Here is a 24726-nt window from a genome sequence, read left to right on the forward strand (position 1 = left end):
CCGAATGAAGACATGAGGAGTGTTTTCTTAGTTGCATTATGTAGACATGTATATGTCTTAATTGCATTATAAAGTTTTCACATCATTTTACAACATAGACATACGGCAGTTACCAACTGCTTGATGACATATGCCTTGGGTGTAAACAAGATGGAAACATAAAGGAGTTGTAACTTGCAGTATATCGTAGATTTCAGGTTGGGGTTTTAAAACGGACAGAATAACGTTGGACGTTATGGCCTAGTTGTGTATTGGCATGAGTCATAATCAGACTATTCTCTGTAAGCATATAAGATATGAGTGGAATATTCTATACACAATTTCTACATGTGCATAGTTTTGTTTTATACCATGTGTTTTAGTGATTTGCCTTTTTTACAACAAAACGACTAATGATAAAATCTTGGTTTTCCCCACTGCACCGAAAAACAAAACCGGGGCTGGGAGTTTGTGAGCCATAGCTTTCTTAAACACTGGTCTTAAAACTCAACATGTGCAGTTGCCAAAAGCACCTAAAACCGCCATAGCTTAAAAGCAGGCACCTCTTTTTCACCTCTCTGTAACAGCAAGTGCAATCTTGTTTGCATTTACATGTTTTTTTGCTATCTTTATGCAATATGATTCTCAGATGTCACTTTAGATATGACTTTCTGTTTTGCATTCCAGGAAATAGGAGTTTTCTGCATCAGGGTGTGAAAAGGGCTTGTCATGCTCAGTGGATTGCCAGAGCAATCTTGTTGTAATTTTCTTTCAGTGATTATGCGCAGGATAGGATCGTGTGCACAGTGAATGTGCAAGATCCTTTTCTGAGTTTCCAGTATGTTTGATTAGTTTACATGCTTATGAGAGAGTTTGTCAGACAGGGTTTGCAAGGTCATTCATTCTTTCATTTATCGCGTCTTTATTCAGTTAAATGTATCATCACTGTTCAACTGTACTTCGACTTGTCATCCACACAGTTATACATATCTCCGTTTTAAATGTTCTTCTTTGAATTAAAAAATATTTTATGTGTCACTTTTTCAACTTAGGGTAAAGAGTGTTGATTAAAACATAGAAAAACTTTCAAAATCGAAGCTTTATATTTCGGTGATACAATATATTGGTTTTGACAGTAGTTGTTCCTGCACTTAATCTTGCAAACACTGATGAATGTCCCTATTAGTGACTGTACCATCTGATCAAGGGCATGGCTGTTAGTGTGGTTTTCCTTTACCAGCCACAGCAGTAACATGCACATCTCTCGCTCTAATTGTAAATAGAGTTTTTGTTCTGTCACGATTGACACTGCCTGCCCTGGAGAGTTCTAACTGGTTTGAAAATAATATGACACAGCTTTCCACACCACTCAGATTTCTCTCTCTCTCTCTCCTCTCTTTTTCCAGCCGAGGATGATGGGCTGTGGGAGAACGGCCTTTCTTACGAGTGTCGCACGCTGCTGTTCAAAGCCATCCACAACCTGCTGGAGCGCTGCCTCATGAATCGCAGCTTCGTTCGCATCGGCAAGTGGTTCGTCAAACCTTACGAGAAGGATGAGAAGCCCATCAACAAGAGGTACGTTGACGCTCGCTTTTTATGTCAACTTCTTGTCCAGATTGTTTCTCTTTTACGGCGGTGCTCTGTGCATGTACCTGCACTGTGGAAAAGGAGTTTTTTAAAAAGTTCTTCTTTACTCTGGCCTTTTAGGTTTTTAGACATGTTTGTTGTTGCTGGCTGTGTTGTGGTCTGTTGCAGTTCAGTGGGCTGATCACTGCTCCCACAGACACAGGCTTACAGTTTTATGTGCAATTAAGTTTGTAGGCTATTGGACCAACACGTCCATAGGTTTCTAATTCCCTCTGGGAAACACTTGACACTAGTACACATTCATATGCCTGTTTTAGACAGAGGTAGATATTAAATAACATGTATTGTATCAGAGATCTCCTGCTCTTTTTTTGTTGCCAATTTCCAGTTCAAGGAGTTGATACTGATACTGTCAATTAGTGGCCTTTCACCAAAACTTGTCCTCCATTGAAAGTAAGCAGAAGTTTAAATCTTAAACTTATAATATAAGGCTCATAGATCCCAATAAATATGACCACATCTGATCATAATGGAATGATTTGCATTTTAAATGCATATCTCTTTGTTTGCAGCATAATAGACAACAGTACTTTAAGTTAACCATTAAGGAAACAGCTAGTAGCTGTTTATAGCAGGTGAATAATGTGATCAATTGGTACAATTTTAAATATTTTACTCCAGCACAATGTATAGATTTGCTGAGATGAGTATGACTGTTGACTGAATACAAATATAAACTTGCTCTAATTATGTCCTGGGACAAACTGGTCAGTCCTGAGAGGCAGCAAAGGGACAAATAGGAAAAGACTGTGACTTCAAAACCATGCCAGCCCCTGAATGATTGATGTATCAAGAAATGTCCTGTGGATCAGCTCGGGACATTCCTGCATTGTACACTACATAACAGCTGTGATATGAGAGTTTTAAAGAAGACTGATAGAGGTGCTATTGCCAACAAGTGCAGACACTGTCTGTCTCCTATCTCTCCTCTTGCTCTGAGTGTATTTGTGTATGACTGAGACATCCACCACCTCCTCTTTGCTATCTGCTGAGCTGGATTTCTGGCCGTCGGTGTCTGGGTTCATTGATAAGAGATGTAGACGTGGGTAGAGAGGAGGAGAAAATGACCGTAGCTGTTGTTGCCTTACATCCCCTCGAACTCCCTGACTCTTCCTACCTCACACTGACTCCACACATTACACGCTACCAGTGTTTGACAGCTTTAATCTTTTTCAAATTTGGTGTTTTTTTAAGATTACACTTGTAATGTGAGGTGTGACATATTTGATGCTTGTGTATGTGACACAAATGCGTGAAAGTTTCAGATGAGACTCTAAAACTTCAAAAAGCTCAAAAGACACAAGTCGTCTGTTATTTTGTTCCGTTAGCAGATATCAAACTTCCCACTCTACGATGTGTCTATTGTTTAGCATTTTTTTGCAGCATTGTTGCCGGGTTTCCCAGTCAGATGACCATCGGGGCCGTGCAGTGTTTGTTTGCAGGCTAGTTGTGTTTTCCAGGTTAGAAATGTTATTGCTCTGCTATCTGCTGTCAGCTTCTCTATATTCATTTCCACTGTGTGGAGTGGCAGATCAGAGTTGCCAGCTTTAATACATAACTCTTTCAGGGCCTTGTATCTGTCGACAGTGACTCACGTCTCTCAGGACGTGTATAATAGAGTTTCACTTAACAGGCAGACTAGTAGACAATAGACACAATAATATCGAAGAACTAATTTCTCTTTTAAGCTATCTATATTCATGTCTTGTTTGTAGCACTATTGCTTTACCCAGTACGCTAATCGCAGAGGGCCCCAGTAAAGGAAAAACAATGGTCCTTTCCTTGAGTCTGAAATTCACAGGCCACCCGCTGCCTGTGTGTCAGCTTCTCTCTCTCTCTCTCTCTCCCTCTTCTCTCAGTTTCTCTCTCTCTCTCACTTTCCCTCCGTCCCCCTCTGCTGTCACGGAGCAGACTGGGCAGGTTATAAATAGTGGTGCAACCACCCTGAATCTCAGTTGTCGTCAAGGATGTTTTTCCTCTCCCTTCGCTGTGTTCCGCTGTGCCCCAGCCACGCTGGGATTTAGACAAACAAAGCACAACAAACCTTTGACAGAAATTCACTTGGAATCGTTTTGTGTTTTGTGTTTTGTGTTTTTTATTTTTTTATGTTACTGCTCCCAGACCAGTTGATCTGACAGTGAAACATTTTTGGTTCTTTATTACTGATGTAGGGCTGTTGTGTTTGTAATCTATTAAATGGCTAAAGCGATGTTGGTTCTCATTTCTGCAGGACAAAGTAATGTTGGGTACTCTTGCTTGTGTGTGATCCGGAGCTCCTCTACCTTCTTTGTGTTTTATCACTGCTCAGGTTTGTCCTATCGGTACTGCCATAGCAAACTATAGAAGGGATGCAGTGTCAACAGACAGTGTTCACCCCTAGGGTCACAACATCCTCTTGGGTGGCATGATGATGGCCTTTATGTCCATGTTGACAACTTACCTCATTCTCAGTGACTAGGTGATTCCGCAGGGAGTAGAATGGAAACGTTGCAGGGAATTCCCACTCTTATTGTCCAGTGAATTTTGCATTGTTTCATTCCCATCATCCCTGGATACTTTTCCTTCCTTCCTTCCTTCCCTAAATACAGAAACACACACTAGACTAATTAGTTAACAAGGTTTGCTAACACCTCAGCTCATCTGGCTCCTCTAAGCACCTTATTCACCTTTCATCGAGTTAGTAGGTCAGGCACTATTTAGTATTGTCTCTACTTCTTAATCACAAGTGGATTTGTGGGAAGCAAAACTGTCTGTATAACCATATCTTCTTTCCAGTGTGACCGTACAATTCTCATAAAAGGTTTTGGAACATAGTCTGCATGGTTGTAGTAATACAAACATATGAACTGGGGAATATCAGTTTACTGAGAACTATGTGTTAATCGTATCACCAGGATCACTGATGCTAACTGTCATTATTGGGTCTCTGATGCACAGATATTGTAATCTTTCGAGGGTTCGAGTTTATTGGCTGTTGAAAAACTCAAAATTCATTACAAATTATTATTCATATTTTCATATTTAATCAATTAATCATCTTATCTATAAAATTGCTTTTCAGCAGTTTCGACCCCTAACAGTCTAAGGTGTTGGTTTTATTTAACAAACTGACAAAAACCCAAAGTTTATTGTCATATATGACAGGGGAAAATGGCAATATGTACAATTTCCTCCCTTTTTGGCTGTGTAGCATTTGCACACACTATATTTATGTAATAGGTAAGACACACCGAAAACCGATTAACCGCTCCATAGATATTTATACGAACAAGCCCATTAAATATACAAGAAAAAAATCTAATGAATACAGTAATTGGCCACTCCTGCACATAAGAGCAAAGGAAAGAATACAGGTGCAATATTTACTGTTGAAAAGGAGTTAGAAAGGATTGCAGAGTACTTTTGGTTAAACAACGAGGCTTGTCCTTTTAGCAAAGATGGGTTTTTGGTGCCTTAATGAGTCTGGAATTAGCCATTTATTGGTCGCAGACTCAAGGCTGCTGTAAGTAATATATTTAAAAGGTATTTCATGGCCCTCTCATCCTGGCCTTTGGATATTAGTCCCAGCAGTGCTGTCTGTCTCCACAATACACTTAGCTTAGCTTCTTCCAACACGGGCTGTCATTTATTAATTGTTTTCTAATCTCCGTTTGCCATTTGGATGATCAACTTTTCTATTGGGCAGGTTTTCCCCACTCTGTGTGTTGTCAGGAAAGTTGTTGGCTGTAAATTTTTCAAATGTTGTAAGATTGTCACCATTGAATCAGTGCTGCAGATAAGCCAGTTTAGGATCTTACCATATTCTTAAGATGATGTGTACATTGTTCGGCGTAAGGGTTTCCATAAATCCAATGCTTGTTAATCATGAGATTCGCTTCCAAAAAAGCTTCTGAAAGCTAAACCAAATGATTTTACCTACGCTGATTTTGTAGAAATGGGGGATATTTGTATGATTAGGTATTTAATATCGTATGTAGACCTTACAAACCACTACACTTAGTGGGATCCTTTGAATTTACATCTATCACCTCTGTTTCATTCACAGATCCCCATTCAGCTTTGATACGTCTGTAGGGTTGACATTTAGTGCAGTCTTTACCTTCTTTATTTATTACCACTCTTGGCTTTTATGTGATTTGGAAACTCTGCAAAGAATTCTCCTATTTCATTCAGTCTTGTGACAAAGGTGTAGATCTAGGATATTGCAACAAAACACAATTGAGAATAAATCGATAAATGATGGGCACATTAATTGTGGTAGCACTAATGGGTTATTAAATAATTGCTCATTCATTTTCTTTAGATTGATAATTGAGTAAATGTTACAGCTCTACATGTGGCACACTCATCAAATTTTCCCACATAAATACATTTATACATACAGACTTTTTAAAAGCTAAAAATAGTAAACACTGAAAGATAAATACATCTGCATATATGGACAACACTGGATTAGGTCTGTGATCATGGGATGACTCCTGTGCAGCATCTAGAGTCTCCAGTTGGTGGAGGCTGTTGCTAGCTCACAGTGTTCATAACCTCAGACCTCTGCCTGTGTTGAAATGCTTACATCATCTCTCCCCCTCCCTGCTTTCTCATTTTAGCCCGATGTGTGTGGTAAGCAGTAGGCAGCAAACTGAATTTTCTGACTCTTTAATAATGATAACCTCTTCTGGTGCCATCAGTTGCTCGTATTGTCTCCTTTCCATATCAAGCTATTATGGAGGATTACCTGTATCTTTTCTGAGGAGCCGTCATTTTATTGATTAAATAAGAAAAGCAAATATATGATATGAATATTAAAATAAAATGTTGAAAACACTCGAGCTGTTTTGATCATATTTCTGTTGATAAATCTGTGCACATTGATTGGTCGCAGCCTTTTGCTTTCAACGTGACCTGCAAAGGCAGCAGTATGTGTTGATACAGCTGACAGCAGTTCTCTTTGTCTGGAGGACAGGCGGCTCCAAGTTGTGCAGCCTGGTTGTTCCTGGGAACCTTTAGCTGCTAGGTAGACTTCAGGAAACACAGAGAGAGAGAGAGAGAGAGAGAGGGGGGGGAGGAGGATTGGTGGGAGTGAGGGGTCGAGCAAGGGAGAGCTCCTCTTGGTTGTCATGGCAGCAGGGAAATGCGCCCTGGGATCGTGTGTTTCCAAGGTGAAGCCGGATGCTTGTGCTCTATTGGTCAGCCAACGGGTTGACTTGCTTCTAATTGGCTGCGTTACCGAAATACAGAGCAACATTAAATCTTTGATGTGTCAATTTGATCAGGACAAAGGGGATATCATGCCTTCTCATCTGCTTGGTATGCACTCTGTATTTAACGCAGAATTCACAAGGTCTACAAAGCACTCTCCAGCTGCGCTGCAAAAAGAACATTAGATCTCTACTCCACTTTAAATATGTGTCGTCTGCTGTGCGTTTAGTTCTCGTCTGACTGAAAGCATCATTAACAAATCAAGCTGTTATGAAATGAGGCCAGGGTGCTGCAGCTTATGTTCCAAGAGTGATTGATAATGAATGAATGCAAAACATATACAATGACACTAATGCCGGCGTAAACTAATGCGGCTGTCTGTGCTTTTCTGCATTACTGTGTTGTGTTATGTGGCGGAGCACATTCTTCCTCTATTGTTTTGGCCCCGACGTTAGGAGGTGAATATGTGAGCCCTGGTGCGCTGTGGCAGGCAGAAGCAGAGAGCAGCACTCTGTTAAGTAGGACAGTGCAGGATAAAGGGCCACTGCCTCCAGTCTGGGGCTAAAGCGCTAAATTTATCCCTTCCCTGCTCCCAGCACAACTCAAACGCACAGGGACATGGACACATAAACACACGTCAACAATCGGCATGCAAGCCAGTCCACACCGAGGGCAGTTGGAGAGTTGGCACACTGGCTCTTCATTAGAATGATTGGTGTTAGACACAAGATACGCCGCCAGACAACTTCACATGTAGCAAACATACAGACTAGCAGCGCTGATATCGATATACAGGACAACACAGCAACTCTTTTCGATACCACAACCCTCCCTCAACACCACCCCTTATTCTTCGCTGTGCTTCATCAGTCTCTCTAGCAACAAGAGGTCCAGCGAGACTGGGCTGTGGGACCATGTGACCCAGCGCTCTGGATATATTATGTTGCTGGAGATATACTGTCCAGAAGATAAATATGGATCTGCAAGGAAAATGCCTGTATTTTTCCTCGGTATGCATCGCTTCCTTAATTGCTGCATAATTATGCATTATTGATAGTCAATTTACTGCTTAAAGGAAAGTTCTTTGCATCACTGACCTTAAAGAGTCCCTACAATTTACAGCAATCTGCAAATATATAAATTTTTAACTGCATCCCCTCATTTGAACCTTCATCATGAAGGCAAACCATATTATGTATCTTGGTGTGCACATGAAGTTATTGCCTAATGGAAATAGGTAAAGCCTTTCTCTAAAAGACTTGGCACCGCTCCATTTAAAGTAATTGATTGACTATAGCATGTCCAAGGGAATGAGACAGTAGAAGCGAATATAATTTTAACCAGCATATCTCATGACACTGTGTGCTCACGGAACAAAACGCCTGGAGTGTTTCAAACAGTGTAAAGAAACAAGACACCGTCAAACTTGTCGCACCTCGTTGTAAGATTATTCTACAAATTTTCGCTCCTGAATGCTTTCCTCATTTCTTCTAGTGCCAACTCGTGGCCTTGGGAGAACAAAGAATTCTCTCATTACTGAAGTAACAGGCATCATAGTCTTTTTATGTATTATAACAATGACAAAAACCAGACTGGTGTCAGAGACAATTTTTACTATTCATGGAGGGAATCCTGTGTCCTTACATGTCCTCGGCTCCCTCCCAGTTCTCCCTTTTCTTCGCAAATGCCCACCTCATCAGCCGCTGTACCCTGCATTCCTCCCATTCCTCCCATCTCGCCTTGTGACCAGAGGCTACGGGAGAGTACGGGGCCAAATGCAGATTTAAAGAAGTCCTCATAGTTAATCTGTCAGCCGTCACTCCCCCTTCCGTCTCCCTGCCCTCCCCTCTGTCTTTTTTCCAAGTAACTGTGGTCCTGTCTTTAATCCAGAGGTTTAGACAGATGGTCACATTTAAAGATAATCCCTAATATGGTGTTGGACATTTCACCTCATCGCTGTAACAGTACGGTCCCTTTGTAACCCGACCTGGCCTAAAATGTTAAAAGATTTACAGGAATCTCACCACAGGCAGAGACCGTGTCCAGAGAGAGCCTCAAACCTAGTAACTCCAAATAGATCTCTTCTAGACAGACGTGGGCTTCAGTTAAAATTCAGTGCGTCGGCTAATAATGCAACTAAAGAATTCTTGATGTAATTGAGGGTTACAGAATACGTAATCTTCATACAGAGCGCAGGATTAAAGGCCTGTAACTGAGCCTGTCATTAAGTGTCTTTTCTGCTGGATAGACATCACTCTGCAGCCATCAGCTAAAACAGCTCAGTCTTCAAAGCTCCATTCATTTAACACGTGATTCGTTTTACAGTGGAATGAGATTGATTCCATTTCCAGAAGTAATTTTGGGGGTTTCTTTTGAAGAAATTTCGGAACTGACAGGAAGTTTAACTGGAGGCAACATCTTTATTTTACATCCAGCCCATTGGAAGTACAACACAGGAATACATGACTTTGTAGCACATTAGTTCCAGAGCTAGACAACACTGGGGGATTTTAGATTTTTCTGCTTGTTTTTGTCATGCTGAACACACTGTTTGATTCTAAATCTATGGTGCCGCTCTGCTTAGCATTTGTTTCAACCCTGCTCAATGCCTAGCAATGTTTTAGTAGCTTTTTCATAGAATCAACAAGAAAACTTCCACTGCTGTGAACAGAGCATAAGAACGGCTCATGTCTCTACCAAGAACAGCTGTCAGTAGACACATCGGTAAGATTTAAACAGTGCTACTACTCTTACAACACTGATGATCAATCTGGCACTTAAATTGTACTTTGTTTCTTTTTAAGAGCTAAACAGAAACAAATTCAGAACAGTTGTATTGTCATATGTACTGTATATGAATAAACGATAAGGAAACTGTAACAACATTTTTAAGTTTTCACGAAATCACTTATAGACTATAATGGGTTTGTTGAAATATAGACACCTATGTTTTAAAGCAAAAGAAACAGCAATTTTTTGAAAAATATCACTGTGTTAGACTTCTAATAAGTGGTAGTTTGCCTACAGCCCCCAAATCACAAAATCAGCCCCCATGCTCTGAGTGATCTAAAACTCTACAGTGGATTTCTGAACGAGAGTTCTGATCATGTTCTGTTCAGACTCTCAGATTGAATTTATGTTCATATGCATAACAACCAGCTGGCTAATGGTTACTTTTAATCATCAACCCAAGTTCGTGTGATTCAGTTAACTCAGTGTGTGGGCTCCAGGCTCCTCACATTCATAACATACTCCGGGCAACGACAGATGATCAGCCAGACAGTTAAACTGTGCATTTCTCCGCCTGTATGTGCTGGATGTTTATTAGATGTTTTGACAGATTGCTCGTATTTCCGGCCCTTATGTGCAAATGACTTGTTGCACTGCATTGTCATCATTGACTCTGCTAAAGTATAACCACACTTCTGAATGCTAAGTTCTCTCTGGGATTGTCAGGGTCTGTATGGTTGTGGGTTGCCAAGTGCTGCAGTGTGTGATCGAGAGAGCTGCCCCCATCCGTAACACACAGGCTCTGGATTGGGAATAGTGAAATACATCATGAATACATGTTTTAATCAGAAACTGAGTAGCTGAGATAAAATGTCTCAGATAACTTTAATGGAGCAAAAATACAGTAAATAGGAAATCTTTCTTCTTTAATACTCTTCAATACTGTGTCAATACACATCCCTTGTCCTTTTCTGTGCACATATGTTTATCCACTATCGCTTATATTGCTGGCTAATACTGTTAAAATGTGTAGGGGATTATACACGCGTCCTGTCTCTGATTACTTAAATTGAGCTTTACATTGAGTTGGAGTAACGTGCTTCTAATTCTCGATAATTTTTCAACGTTTTTAGATATCAAAGTAAAGGTTTATCTTTTCCATGAGCTGTCAATCTTATATTGGAGTCAAATTTCACTATACACATTCACTAGGCATCTGATATAAATTTAGACAGTCTGCAAGTTCACTTGTTTATTTAGTTCAACAAAGACATGATGTCCTCCTGTAAACCTGTTCTCATTCCTTTGGATTACAGTGAGGAATGCCCACAAATGTTTGCCGAGGCAGTTAGTCACATTTCTGTACACAATGTGTCACAGCTGGCTGACAAGTTTTAAAACCACAACCCTAACATGATTTACAACAAGCGTTTCTGCTAAATCGAAAGAAAAAGGGCAGAAGTAGGCCTCGCCTTTGTGGGTTAACTGCAGACGCCCAGCTTTAATCCAGGATGAGGCTGACTAATTGGCCATGGCTCGGGGTAATTAAGCTTTATTATAACAATTGCACGACTTATTTTACTAATGGCATGGCCTAATGACTCAATGTGAGCATGTCTTAAAACAGGCAGAAGATACCACCTTTATTACATAGTATTAGAGCTGCAATAAACAATTAATTTGATAATCGATTAATCTGTCGATAATTCTTTTCAATTAATCTGATAAAAAGACAAAAGGCTCCATTTTAACTTTTCCAGCAGCTCTTCTTGTACAATGCTGTTTTTACATGTATTACAAACAGCTGCAAATTACTAATGATAATAATTCCAGTTTCAGATACCTGTTATTTATAGCAGACTTTTCATAATCCATGTTCAAGATGTCTTAAATTCATCTGAGTTCAAGTTAGTTTGAACTAGTATATCGTTTAATCTATGACTAGTCAGAATTAGTGTTTATCTGAAACTGGAATGAAAGATTATAGTATATTATAATATAATTCTACTGTAATGTAGATTTCTATAATTAAATAACACACACATGAATGACAAAAGTAGTTTGAATCTTACTAATTACATATGTTGAAAATTTGCGTTTTAGCAGTTACAACAGAATCAAAGATATTTACTATTTATAATGATGTTATATAAATCTTATATGAAAATCCGTACTCGTCACAGTGAAAGTATGACTATGAAAATCTCACTTAACACAGACTTAATGTTAAAACTCTGTCTCTGTGACTCACAGCTGAATTCATGTCTGTATTTACATAAAACTCTTCCAGTAAGTCGTTTTTGTGCTTTAGAACATAACCGCTGTGAAACAATCAGGAAATTACATTTAGTATCTTTGTTTCACTGCTTTGTGTCCGGCGCCGTGAATTATAACAGACCCGACTAATCGATGACTAAATTAGTAAGTATAATCGATTAATTCGATTAGTTGTTGCAGCCCTACATACCACCATAACATATGTCGTTCACAGGTGTGTAGGACAGGGTATGCTTCACAGTTAAAGAGTAGGTTTTGTTTGCAAGTGTACTTTCAATACAGTACTCTCGGTTTCCAATGATACACAAGTGCCTTTTTCTGACGAAGGAACAGATGTTGCATTATAATCAGGATGCAGCTGCAAAGTGATAATGTGAACATGGAAATGAGTGTAATTAATAAAACAACTTTTTTTTCCTGAAGATCTAAGTTATCTAGCTCATATTGAGAGAGTAGATTTTTAGCTGACAGCAGGTGTATCAGAGGAACAGAGTTTGTGTGTGTGTGTGTGTGTGTGTGTGTGTGTGTGTGTGTGTGTGTGTGTGTGTGTGTGTGTGTGTGTGTGTGTGTGTGTGTGTGTGTGTGTGTGTGTGTGTGTGTGTGGTGTAGCCTAAACTGTGAGGGAGCTGGAACCTGCCGTGATGTCGGGGTTATGTCAGTATTATCTTTAGTCTGCTCTGGCTGGATCCGTATGAGTCTGTGACACACTTGGAGAGGATCGGATTTCTCCTCTTTTTATGGACTTCAGGACATGTCGTTCCATCTCTTTCCATTTCTTTCTCTCCTCCAAGTTTAATCTGACATATAAAGAGGCTCACCCCCCTCTATTTGCGGCAGAGGGAAATCAATTCAAAGTAATAGAGCTCTGAGTATGTGTAAGTGAATGTGCTGGCCTTAAGAGTTTGAGTTCAGTGTTTTCTCCAGCACCGTGTCTCCCCTGTGAACTGCGTGCTAAAGCCAGAGCTGGTGTTTCTATCGTGTGCTTGTGTTACTCTGGCAGCAGACAGTGCTGTTTTTTCCCCGGTGGTCAGGTGGCTAGACAATAGTGAAGATTATATCACCCTGGAATAGTGGCCTCAAATTCTCTGCTGTCTACCTCCTTCGTTGTTCTTTCTTTCATTGTTGATTTTCATTTGCCACATTTTACTCTTGATGGAGGTTCCACCTGATTAATGTCCTTATTAATTATCCTTTACCTGTTCTCAGTTGGGTTTGATATCAAAGTGAAATATTCATATCCTTCTAATATCCTTCTGACAGATGATTGTGGTTATTGTGTAAACAAACTTCCTAGTACCACTGCATCTCTCAAGGAAAAAGATTGAATTACTAATAGGGATATCACCAGAACCGATGCCTCTGTACCAAAAAACGTCACAGTGCTCCTTTTTTTACAGTACCACTCTGTACATACCCAACAATACAGACCCGCCGCTGCAGGATGGTTGCTGCCGTTGCATCGGGATCATGGCAGGCGCACGCCTCATGTCCTCCCTCCCTCCACACTCCCCTGCCGACCTGTGCTCACTTTGCACGTTGACGGTGAATACTGTCACTGGTCAGAGGTTCTTGAGACCCGTGCAGTACTTGGGTGTTGCTTTGTATCTGTTTGGTTCGCTCTGAAGGTTATAAGACACGTATTTAAACAGAGCGACGGAGACGAGCAGACACACACACACGAGAAGTTCTTCCCGCATATTGTGAAGCAACGCAGTTTTTTAACTTCGTTGTTGCAGGAGCATTGAAGTGAATTCAGTGGGTTATTGTGGAGATCTGTTCTGTGTGTTCTTCTGCTAAAAAAGCATCCCAGAAACACTGATAATGTTAGCATTTTGAATGGTCTGTCACTACTACTGTAGTAACCTACTGCTTACAGCCTTGCACTTGAGTATATAGCTGTTGTTTTTTGTATGAGCAAATATTTTTAGTGTGTGTTGAAGTAAGTGGGATCTATTGTTTTGTTTTTTGCTGTGGTATCGAAATGGGTATCAAGAATCTTGGAAATTTTGTGGTATCGGAATCAAGTTCTAAATTTCCGGTAATGTGACATCCCTAATTACTAACCATGTTTTGTTGTTGTGTGTTGACGGGTCTCTCTTACGTCATTGTCCATATTTGTTAACGTAGTGGCTGATTGTTATTGTAAGCCTATATTCCAGAAGCATTGTTTATTGATGTTGTGTCAGGAACTGTGCCGAAGCCAGCACGTCCTGTCACTGCAGCGGCACATGACCAGTCAAAACAAGTTTACATGTCCCAAATTGTAATAACAAGCTCCTACAAATGGCAGATATCCATGACACCATGTATGCCCAGAGATGGAAGAGAGGGTGTCTCACTTGCTGGTGGTGCTGCTGCTGCTGTTGTTGTTGTGCTGAGGAAATGTACGTCAGCTAAACGGAAGCTCAGTTCAAAGTGCGCAACCATTCAAGCCCAACAAACATCTGTGGAATGTCACAGCTCAGCTCCTCTTTCCTTTTTCTCCACTCTCCCTCCTCATGTATTCCCATGAACTGTTCTGACCATGTCAGGCTCCATGGCCTCCAATCGACTTTCGTTTCACCTCAAATCAGGTTTCATATTTCGTAACTTAAAAGAAAAGCATGTTGCTCCTCAGCAGGAATATGTTCAGTAGCTAATGGATAGTGACAGACAAATTAAAACTCAAACAGTGATTAAATCAATATCAATCCAACATCACTTATTTTACACCACCACTTGAACCCTCAGAGGCCCTAAAAACACCTTTCTTTTAAAGCAAACAAGCGAAGAAGACTGTGGGCACAGTTTTGTTGGATAACAACCAAGAACAGAACCAAATAATAATGAAAAAAATTAACTCTCAATGAAAAGTATTTGGCAGCAATCCCATGACATAAAAACTTAAAAAGCACAAACCTTTTTAGCAGCTCAGGCTGTCTGTGAATGAATCTGGGTGCTCTGTCTTTTTTTAGGTCTTCGTGGTCTCCTACTGGTTTTGTTGCCAGTTGTCAACAAAACGCGTCACAAATTCATCTGCTGACGAGCCTGGACACAGACAACACACTCGATAATGAGATGTTGTTGTTGTTGTATTCCGAAACAACAATCTTGTGTCATCGTTTCAATGTTCTCTAGCACTGTTGTCAAATTGGTTTTCAAGGGATAAGAAAATATTGTAAGAACGGAAGTTTGAGAAGAAATAAGATCGTTCTTTAAAGCTTAAAAAATGTAACCGACCGTTTTATGTAGATAAAGTAATTAATTATTTAACAGTTTAACCGGTTTCATAATAGATTCATCGTTTGAGTTATAATCTGCTCTTCCATTGTGATGATTCGGCGTTAACATGATTGTAAACTGAATATCTGCGGGATTCGAATTGTGAATTAGACAAAACCAACAGTTTGAATCATCTTAGTTTGAGAGAAACTGCGATGGACATTTTCTTGATAACTAATTAAGATTTTATACAGTATATTAATAATTAATGGAAATAGTAATTAGTTACAACCGTAGAGAGTATGAGATTTGGAAAATTGTGAAATACGGTGCAATTTAGAAATAATAAAGACGTTGAAAACTCAGTCTGAAACGTGGGGCATGGGAGGACACTGCTTTGTCACACACAAAAGGTCAGGCCTGTTCTCCACACTGCTGAGAAACTGGCTATAATGCACATGCATTGTGTAAATAAAGGCCCTATCCAAACATCAGTTTGGTGATCGTCTCTCGGTGTGCCACACAGCAGACCACCCATGTGAGTGGGATAGAGGCTGCCAGTCGTACACGTCTCCCTCCCTCACTCCGATCTCCCCTTGCCGCCGTGCAGGTCGCCGCTGGCCTTTGGCACCTCTTTTCCATTGCGTGCCAGCTGAAGTCAAATATGCCCTCCTGCCCTCCTTTGTACGTTCCCCCGCTCCAATTCCTCACTGGATTCTCTTATTGTCCCCTAACAGAGCCAAAGGCCAACCAGCCATTTGCGTCTGAGAGGTGGAGCAGGGAGTGCCTCTGTGGACAATCAAGGCGGCGTGCGAGCGAGCGTATGCCGCGTGTGATGGCGAGGATTGGAAAAGGAGAGAGCAGATCAGAGAGCGGCCCAATCTATTTGCCAGTCAATAGATGAAGAGCAGAGCGGAGCAGAGGGGAGTGGGAGGAAAGGTGGACATGGAGAGAGAAAAGATGATTAAAAGATCTTGTGGCTTTTTGTCAGGTTACAACGGCGGCCCTCCCTCCTTCATACCCTCTCAACATGACTGACAGAAAGAGAGGCAGATAAAAACATGGGAAGTGAGATCCAACAAATCAGGTTAATGAACATAATATTCTGACAAGTATCTGCTTCTTTGAAGGCTGTTGAACTCAGTATTTTGGATACACTGCCACCTGCTATATCATATTTTCTGTCTGTATTTAAAATATGTATTGAATTCTGCTAATGAAAGAGCAAACAAACGAGATGAGAAATATTTAGCCGTTTTAAACGGGGATCTCTGTGGTCATTAGCTCATCGACACTGTGCTGCTGACAGGTGGTGTTTTCATCGCACAGGTGCACAGTTTTTCTCTGGTTCCCCACACTGGCCTTGCTGTTTGGTCCTCTCTTTATTGAAGCGCATGCAGTATCTCGCTGCAGGGGAGATGACATTCTAAAATCCCTGACAACCCAAGTCTTGAGTTGAGGTTCGACATACTTTAACAACACAGTTTGTAATGGAGAAGGGCCCCTGAGGGGTCCTTCAGGGGATTCCTGGGGACCCTGAGGCAATGTAAGAAATAGTTTTCGAATGAAATTATAATTTCATTATGATTCAATTTAGAGGTCAGGCAGAAGGGGAGTTTCAAGGATTTCTATCTTCATTTGAAGAAGATGTTCAGAAAGTCACTGCACCTAGACAAGTAAGGGTTTCGCACATAATCTCCCCCGAAACTGCAACATGTCTATTTTTTACAAACTAAACAAATTGGATCTTCAGAGGTGCTGATTCACAGATTCTGTTACTGTTGGACCATGCCAGGATGGCTGTAGATCCATTATATACCTTACAGTAATGAAGGTGTTATTCATTTTCTCCTCATAACTTTTGGCGAGAACACACATTTCCCAAAATGTTAAAGTATTTCTTTAAGCCTGCAGTAATTTTTGTCTTTACCCTTTAGCCTTTGTTGGACAGTCAATAGAGAAAAATGGCAGAAAAAGACAAAGGTCCACCAGCCAGGAATTGAACTGTGGTCAACCATTAGGTCAATGGATGTCTCCTAACTGTCTGTCTTTGTGAAAATCCTAAATCAGTTGTATGGCCTCTCCATGCCTACACATGACCTGCTCCCCCTCTTTCCAGCTTCCACACTTCCCACTAGTGCTGGGCAATATGACTTCAAATCAATATCACGATTATTTCAAACCCCCTAACCACCGGATCGCAATCTGCTCCCCCCCCGTACATGTCCTGATAACGTTTTGGTGTTCATTATTAACGTGTAAAGTGAGCGCAGGTCAGCAGCGGAGTGAGGAAGGAGGGCATGCTGCAGGGTAATACAGCACCGAACGTAGCTGAAACTCGACAGTTCGTGAATGCACACATTTGGGAAAGTATTAACCGAATTATCCAACCTGAGCAAGATTGTATGTTGTATGTTGGTTTCTATACATTTTCGGTGAATTGCCCAGCACTGCTTCCCACCATGTTAAACAGCTGATGTTTGCAGGTGTGTGTTTACCCCCACATGCTGAGGCATGTGCAGTCGTGTTTGCTGCACTCGTAGGCTGTGGATGTTTGCAGAAGGGCTGAATTTGATTCTGTGTTTGTGTGTCACGTGTGGATGGGTCGTGTGAACACCCCTGCACACACACACACACACAGATCCAGGAGACAGGAAGCAAGGGCACAGATAGATAGAGAGAGAGAGGGGTTTCAAATGCAATAAAAGTCCCCCTGCCTTGTACTGCAGTTTGTAAGCTTCACCAAACCTTGTTCATTTTGTGTACGTGTCAGTGAGAGACGCAGGGTTAGGCAACGTGTCATGTGCTCATGTGTTGATGTTTCTTTGCTCGCTTGGCCAACTGCTAACCGAGCACCTGTTAAGTTCAGTAAGGCTCATGTCTGTTGACCTGAAATACTACAAGTGCACTAGTAAAAAGTAAAAACATATTTTGTTGTTTATTAAGGTAGACAAAGAAGGATTACTAAATTATTAATATTTAGTTATATAAAGTGATAGTTTCAAATTGAATGAGCCATACTCTAATCTCTAATGTGATCTTTAGCCTGAGACAGCTGGCATGTCAGCTAATCTTCTTAACCAATAGGCTGAAGCTGACGGAGCAATCTGTACAGTCACATTTATGAAGAATTGATTTGAATCTGGTTTAATGCCGGCGCGTGTGCGTGTGTGAAAGTTGGGTTGTACTTCTGCCTGCTGAGCCACAGATGGCAGCCCTCTACCTCGAGCGCACAAGTGCCCCTGCAAACACAGATGTGTGTGTGTGTGTGTGTGGATGTGTAGCGTCAGGGTTTCTTTGCATGTGAGAGGAGAACGCTACACTGCAGTTCTGTTGATGTCTGCAGAACACAACACATGTTTGTAGTTCCTCTCTGTTGTCGTCGATCTCTCACTCGCTTTTCATTACCTCCCCCTCCTTGCTCTCCAGGCAATTTCCCCTCGTTTCCTACACGTACAGAAATATACCACAGTATTAGCAGCATGTACATTCTTGTAATGACAATTCCTTAATTTTCTAAATATTAGATTATTCCTTTTAAGCGAGCCTCAGATAGCTCCACCGGCCCTTTGCTAGCCTGCAGTCAATGGTTACTATTGCTTCCACTCTTTGTCTCCATGCTGTGCAAATAAGAACGGTCCGTGTCAGCTTGTCATTCCACTCCATTTTTAATTCTTTTCTTGCTTTTTCTCACTCACCCTCCAGGCGCTTTGGTGACAAACTCTATTGCCATTAAGAAGACCCCTCATTATGTTGGCTTTTAAGATGGAATAACAGCCATGACTTTGAACACAATAACGTGTCCCCTTTTACCCACAAGTCAGCTCTGGGACTACCTCTGTCCCTCCTTGCTTTCATGTTGGTATTTTTTATTTACAGAATGGCGATGTGGAATAAAGCCGCAACATTTCTGCCTTGAACAGGCTGTGTAAGAGAAGCCAAACCAGCCAAGTGTAATTTACTACTCCTGCACTGGAGCAGTCGTGACACACCTCCCAAACAAAAGCGTCTTTGCTCTCTGTGCCAGCATGTGGCCCAATTCCCTAGTTGTCTTTTCCCTCCCTCACCTGGCTGCTCACCAGTGTTTTCTTCTTGTGTTTATATTCATCCCCTGCTTCTCCTCAGTCGACCGCTGGTAGTAACTGTTGTTGTTTTACTTGCACAAGCATATTTTCTTGTATCAAGGGTTTTTCTGGAGGGCTTACACACTTGGGTGATTTTGGGGGATGTCCTGAAGGTATCAGTGGTTCTCTGCATCATACAAAATAACATTTCCCTAAATTGATTTGAACTGCCGTTTTTTTCATCCTCCCGCAGCCATCAGATAATTTAACAGAGTTTGACTGATTACCTAAATTTGTGGTTGGTTAGGTGTCTGCAGTGTTTTTGTATAACCCAGTTTTTACTGGGCTTGTCTGTCTCTATACCAATCCTCTCTGTTTCCACACCTGCCCAGAGACTACAGTCAAAATAAGCAAAGATGGCTTGAACTGACTCATTTACAGAATTGTTTATTGATGAGAAAATCCCATGTAATTTTAACCGAATAAATATACCTGTCATTCTGGATGGATGAGAGCGGGCTGCATGCAAGACGCTAAGAAGCCAACATGAATTGATTTCCTCTACAAAAGCCGAACATGTTACAGCAACATTCAAAAAGTTCTGCAGGTCAAACCTGACTAACTAAAGAGTTTTTCGTTGATTCAATCTGACAGACTCGCTATTGACGAACGTGGAAAGACACTCACAAGCCTGGCAAAACAGACTACAGATATTCCATGATGCATGATGATCTTTAAAAGTATAAATATAGTATCAGGAAAACATTGATACTTTCTCCAGTCAAAACGAATATTTTTTGTAATGAATGACAACCCTTATTTTTTCAAATCAAAGATTTAGAAAAAAGGGTAAACAATGGTATCCTCTTTCTAAAAAAACTTGTATCCCTGAACGTGCTGGCCTCATCTGAATGAAGCAGTGCTCATTTCGCCTGAGTGCAGCCATTGACAAATCAAGTAGCTGTTTGTCAAAGTGTTTCTTTCTAGTAGAAAATTACCCTTTTGCGTTCCTCTTTTTTGTGCGGCCTAACAAGGAAGGACTGTGAAAACACAGAAAGAATTTCATTCAAAAGAAAGACCACATTTGGAAGATAGACTACTTGATAATTTGTCAAGCCCAGATTCCTGAAGACTTACAGCAGCTTGAGAAAGCAGGTCTGGTTTCTGTCTGAATGCCATGTAACTCAGAAGGCTGAAGCTTTACATTAGCTTGGATGAACTTAAGAATTGTATTGTTTTTTTGTCCCACCATCACTACATTGAAGCCACGTTATGGAGGGATGGCTTCTCTACTGCTTTTGAGTTTACAGAGACCTATAATTAGGTCAGTATGTATAAGTCAGTGTACATATGCTGATATTTGAATTATATTTGACCCATCCTTTAATGGCAGTAGCAGTCCACTAGCTTAACACCAAAACATTGGTATTTAGCTAAAACTGCTGAGGATGTCTTTTCTCTCTCTTTGACTCACCTTCATTAGCCTACATTGCCTCCAGTCAGGACTGTTATCAACAGTAAATATCATACATTTACAGCCATTCATTAACAAGCACCACCTTATCTTAACCAATAAAACCAAAGTCGAAGATTAATGCCAAGCTCTGGGGGGCTTAGGGCATCTCTTCAGTACGTAGGTAGTATTATCTTATTGAAGTGCGCTTTCTCTCTCTCCATCTCTCTCTCCCTCTGCTCCTTTTCTTTAATCCTCTGCTGAGTAGGTGTGCCAGAGAGAGACGGGGCGAAAAGACTGATATTTGCTTAACCAAATCCTCTGAGGACGCAACCCTCTTTGATCCACTTCCAAATTCAACCCCTTCGTTTGGTCATCTGTCACTTGCGCTGTCTCCCGCTCTCTGTGATTGTGTAACGTGTGAGTGTGCGTGTCTGTGGGCGTGTATGTTGGATGAGAATAGAGAGAGGGAAGTCCACAGACAATGGTCTGCATTTTGCTCTGCCCCTCTTCCATCGGCCTCGTCCTTGCTTTGCATTTCTTCTTCAACTTGACACTTTTGTTGTGTGTACTGTTGAGGTCAGACTGGCACAGGCAGGCATCGAGCTTGTGTGAGTGTGTGAGTGAGTGTGTGAGTGAGTGAGTGAGAGAAGGTACTGTTGTTGCTGAGTGTGTTAGCTAGAGGGTTAGTGTTCCTTTGTATTACACACAGCTCTATCCACATTAGACCGACGAAGTACAAAACACACTAACACAAACCACCTGTGAGCACTGATTTGATGACATTCTTCCATCCTGAAGTCTGTAAAAGATGCTGCAGACGCTTCATTATCATCTACGATAAAGAGCTGTCCAGTTGTCTGAGCAACTTGATATAAGCATAAAAGGCATCTTTTATATGACCAAAGGGTGCACAGATTAGTACCTCCTTGCATCTACCTCTGGCTTCATTCTTCCTATCGAGTCTCTGTCACATTGAAGCAGAATATGAGTGAGAAGAGAGATTCCATTGCAGCCTTTGACAAAAAAAGACTGGTTTTTATTATCATATTTTCTCTCTCTACCCTTCCTTTCGCTGCCAACTCTTTTTTCCCCCCACTCTGTGAACGGGAGCATGAGCTAGTACATCTGATATGCTTCCCTTTTTTTCCACAGCAGTCACTCACTCTCCATCGGAGTTATTCATTGCAAGCTGCACCTCTTTTCAAAGGTACACATTAAAGTAGTGGGATCCCGAAATACCCATCTCTTTCTTTCTCTCTCCTTCCATACAGTGAGCACCTATCCTGCGCCTTTACTTTCTTCCTGCACGGCGAGAGCAACGTGTGCACCAGTGTGGAGATCAACCAGCACCAGCCCATCTACCACCTGACGGAGGAGCACCTTACTCTGGCTCAGCAGGCGTCCAGCCCCTTCCAAGGTGGGTGTCCAAATACACTTGGCTTCTTTGAACTCGCTCCAATGAATTCTAGGGCCAGTTAGAAACACAAAGCATATTTAACCTCATCCTGTTGAGTTCACTGTGGGGTCACATTCTGCCCCATGTTCTCTACAAATCTGATCAGCATCCCAGTAGCTGGATAAACAAATGAACAGTGTCATCCTCTAGTCACTTTGATATAACCCTTGAGTGCAGTGCCACACACAGTCATGATGACGACACATCGTTACCCTCGAGTTTTGTTCAAATCTGATCAGCGGCGTCTGAAATAATACATTCGACAGATGAACAAAGAGAGCCCATTAGACCAAGCCTTATTCAGTGGGAAAACATAAATACTGCTCCAATGTTTTGCTCAGTGTTTTCTCTTTGAACTTTTGGCTTCAAGGCTGCCTGGGAATTCCGCATTTCAAAGGAAAAGGCTGTAATCAGCTGACAGAGTCCAGTAGGACACACATATTTTCATGTGTGAACACATGCCTGCTTTTGCACTCAAGTTGAAAAAATATATATGGTAGCCTGTTCTTGCTATATTTAGGGCCCGAGCACCGACGGTGGGAGGCCCTATTGAAATTGTGTTTCACTTGAAACTTTATCTAAAAGGTACATTCAGCTGATGAGAATCTTCAGATAAAAATGAGCCTTGCGTGAGTAACATTTTGTAATAAATGGCATAAATGTCAATTTTCATAACACTACATATATTATATGGGTCTGAGCAAAAGTGAATGTTTGACTGGTTGGCACAGGCATTAAACCATGAGTCAGTAATTCTAGTCTTTGAATTAGAAGAATAAGTAAAAGTTTCATCCAAACTGCATATGATTAGTTTGAGAAAAAGCTTACTGCGTGTCCTAAAATACAGTTTTATCATTAGGATTCAAAGACGCCATTTAGCTCAAAGTATTTGAACTTGCTCTCAAAAGTATTTTTTTCATATCTTCTTGTAACATTAACAACTAAAACCTCACTCTTAGTCTAGGAGAGTATATTTTGAATGTAATTAATTAGTAAGCTTTATGTGTGCTGTGTTGGGAGCTGTTGTCAAGATGATACATACGCAATCCTTCTGTCAGGCTGTCTTTCATTACACTGGCACGCATCCAGTTTAAAAGAAAAGCCTCTGCAGTCACTTTGAATTACAGTGTAGCGCAGTTATAAGAATCTGTGGCCCTAATGATATTCCATCATTGGCTCTAAATTTACTGTCCCACCCCGAGCCAAAAACTGTAATCCCCAAACCATTGTTAGCTTGCATCTCCTCTCACATACAGTGACATTAATGTAATGACAGTAATATACATATTGTCTTATTTTGCCAGGGGAAGGAAATAGTTTGCCTCCTAATAACATGATTACATTAAAGTGATTTTAATACGAGTATCACACATATATCCTGATGTTTGTATCATAAGTGAGGCATGGAGAGCTGTACACAATCTTTTTTTCTGCATACTTAGCTGACGCCCCGTGATCATTCCCTCTGGTAGATTGTCACATAAAAGAACACACATTTTACATTATGAAACAAGTGCTTCATAGAAAATAGACAAAGCCTGACTAGAGTTAGCGTTTAGTTTGTCAATGACTTCATAAAACCTTAAAATTATTTAAGTTATTCTTTCAGTGATGGACACATGAACCCTGAGGAAATGTTTTCCTCCTTTCATCCCCTCTGTCTCTACAGCTCTCGTGAAATGAGGTGATGAGGTCCTTTCTGTTTTAAAAAAAAAATTAAACAGTTATTGGAACTTGGCGTATGATTTTAATTTGAGGTTTTGATAAGATCTTCTTGTTCAGTATGAGGATTCCAGTCACTAACTAGCAGTTACTTAGTTTTGACTCATTTTAATCTTCTAAGAAAGCCTATCTGCACTCTGTTAGCTTCCTTTCAATTTTCCCAGTCATGTAGTTCCAGACAAGTCATGTGAGTTTCCCCACAGACACACACTCTCCCTTTTTATTATGAGACAACATTGTCTCAATTAAATTAAATGAAGTGAAGTGTGCTGAATTCTTTCTATTTGTGTTGACACTGAACAATCAAAACTGAATTAATTACCTCCAGCTAGGAGGATCTGCATTTGTTCTTTTTTACTAGCAGGATTACAGAAAAACTACTTAACTGCTTTCATGTTGTGGATGTGTTGGGCATTAACCCATAAAATCTTGGGGCTGCTCTGGGTCAGGGGGCAGATCCAGGAATGTTTTTCAATTTGAAAGAGTTTGTTTTTTGACATTTTTACTGATTTCACATTGAATAATTCATGGTCCTTTATGGAACAAAACAGGCATGTGTAGGGGGCTGATATACAAGTGTGTGTAATTTGGTGCTAAAATCTGGGTCCTGTAATTGTAAATGTGGTTTCATTAGGGGACTGTTGTGCCTTGGTGGGGGTATGTGTTTTGAGTGCTATTTAAGTTCTTATTTTGAGGCAAATAAAAATACCTCCCAGTAACTCCATGTTGAGAGCATAGATTTTTTTTTATGTAGCCTGATGTGTATGACTTTTATGATCTCCCTGTTGTGTCTGTGCGCAGGTGTGTTTTCACCTCGGCAGTATATCTTTAGCTTCCTAACAACCCATCCTCTCTCTTCCCCCCTCACCTCTGCCAAGCTTGGTTTACTGTGCGGTAGAGCGCTCCGGCAGGCAGACCTCTCCAGGATGTGACCTCATAAAAGGGCGCAGAGTGAATGTAATGAACTCTCAGCCCATTACACTGATCTGAACACATTT

At 40.9% G+C, this 24726-nt stretch overlaps 1 protein-coding gene across 1 annotated transcript in view; it reads left to right on the forward strand.

Annotated features, from left to right (window-relative positions):
* The window catches only part of med13a (mediator complex subunit 13a), a 78182-nt gene that overhangs the window by 21333 nt on the left and 32123 nt on the right, over positions 1 to 24726 (forward strand). The window contains exons 3-4 of the mRNA XM_034606153.1: positions 1386 to 1554; positions 21822 to 21967. Of these exons, the coding sequence (XP_034462044.1) occupies positions 1386 to 1554; positions 21822 to 21967 (315 nt within the window). The remainder of the gene's footprint in view (positions 1 to 1385; positions 1555 to 21821; positions 21968 to 24726) is intronic.

This window comes from Hippoglossus hippoglossus, chromosome 14 (genome assembly GCF_009819705.1).
Source record: "Hippoglossus hippoglossus isolate fHipHip1 chromosome 14, fHipHip1.pri, whole genome shotgun sequence".
NCBI lineage: Eukaryota > Metazoa > Chordata > Actinopteri > Pleuronectiformes > Pleuronectidae > Hippoglossus > Hippoglossus hippoglossus.